This window comes from Mus caroli, chromosome 12, assembly GCF_900094665.2.
Source record: "Mus caroli chromosome 12, CAROLI_EIJ_v1.1, whole genome shotgun sequence".
Lineage (NCBI taxonomy): Eukaryota > Metazoa > Chordata > Mammalia > Rodentia > Muridae > Mus > Mus caroli.
The window spans coordinates 105,307,772-105,309,081 of NC_034581.1; the positions used below are offsets into that span (position 1 = coordinate 105,307,772).

The 1,310-nt window shown below is 52.4% G+C and overlaps 1 protein-coding gene across 4 annotated transcripts in view; it reads left to right on the forward strand.

The window, feature by feature from the left end:
* The window catches only part of Znf839 (zinc finger protein 839), a 22,248-nt gene that overhangs the window by 12,905 nt on the left and 8,033 nt on the right, over window positions 1–1,310 (forward strand). For all 4 annotated transcript variants that reach the window (XM_021179352.2, XM_029484970.1, XM_029484969.1 and 1 more), the window contains one exon: window positions 889–981. In XM_021179352.2, the coding sequence (XP_021035011.1) occupies window positions 889–981 (93 nt within the window). The remainder of the gene's footprint in view (window positions 1–888; window positions 982–1,310) is intronic.

The following is a 1,310-nucleotide window of genomic DNA, read 5'->3' on the forward strand; positions in this document are numbered from 1 at the left end:
GAGAGAGAGAGAGAGAGAGAGAGAGAGAGAGAGAGAGAGAGAGAGAGAGAGAGGGAGAGAACTACTCTTTCCCTGGGTGCCTGTGTATTAATCTTCCATGTTGTGAGGAGGGTATAAGCTGGTCTCTTGTATGGTCCTATGATATGTAGGGCCACTAGGTGCACAGGCTAGAAGCCCAGTTCCTTGTCTTTCTTCTTTCCTGCCTCTCCCCTCCCTTCCTCTTTCTTGTTTTTGTTTAGATTTTGAGACATCGTTCATTGTGTAGCTCAGGGTGGCCCTGCTAGTCTTTCTTACTCAAGTCCTCTGGGTGCTGAGATTAGAGGCTGAGCTCTGACCCCTGGCTCTGGCTCCCAGTCCACCCTCATCCCCGTCTGGAACCTGAGAGGCTTTCCTGCCCTTCTTCTGCGCCTCCCTTGTTACCAAGTCCTCATCTTCTCTTTGCCTTTTTTCTGGCATTGCCTCTTGTTGCCGTGTCCCCTGCAGAGCCACACCCTCCTCTCGTTATACCACCACCTCCCTAAATCCTCCCCCCAGAACCAGGTACTATGATGCATTCTGATGGTCCCTACGGGACTGAGGCAAGAGGCCCAACTGAGCCCAGGACCCCAGCAATACAGCAGCACCTCACCTTTAACAGAGGTGGGATGGAAATCAACCCTCACACATGCCATCCCTGGGTGCCATCGGTGGCTCCGTGGCTCCTCTCATGCAGCACACGCCCACGAGGCACCTGTGTTTGCCACTGGAATGACCGTGATGCTTTCTTGTTGGACAGCGGTGAGACTGTGCACAGTTGGGTCCTGGGGATCTTCCTGCCCTTTACATTCCGAATCTCACCAGCTTGTGCCTATCTCTAGTTAAAGGTGGCCAACACTCTTCTTTTGGCAGGCGCTCAAGCAGTGTGGCCGGGAGGAGCTGGTGGAATTGGTGCTACCTCAGCTGGCTCAGGTGGTGACGCTGTATGAACTTCTTCTGGTGAAGGTGAGTCTCCACGGCGTGTCTGGAGAGAGAGGGTTAGCTTGAGTGTACTGCAAGCTGGTCTTCCTAATTCCTATAGAATGTGCCAGGCCACTCAGAATCATTTCTTTTACTTTACTAGATCAGAGCTGAAGGGAGCTGTAGCAACTAGAACCTCTCTGTGTGGGTATATCAGTAAGCCACTGTCACTCCCTCGACTACTTTAAATTGTATAAGCAGCAGCCAGACCGTGGGAAACCATGGTGGCCTTAGGAGGTGTGGATATGCCCCTTAGGAGGTGTGGATATGTCCCTTAGGAGGTGTGGATATGCCCCTTAGGAGGTGTGGATATG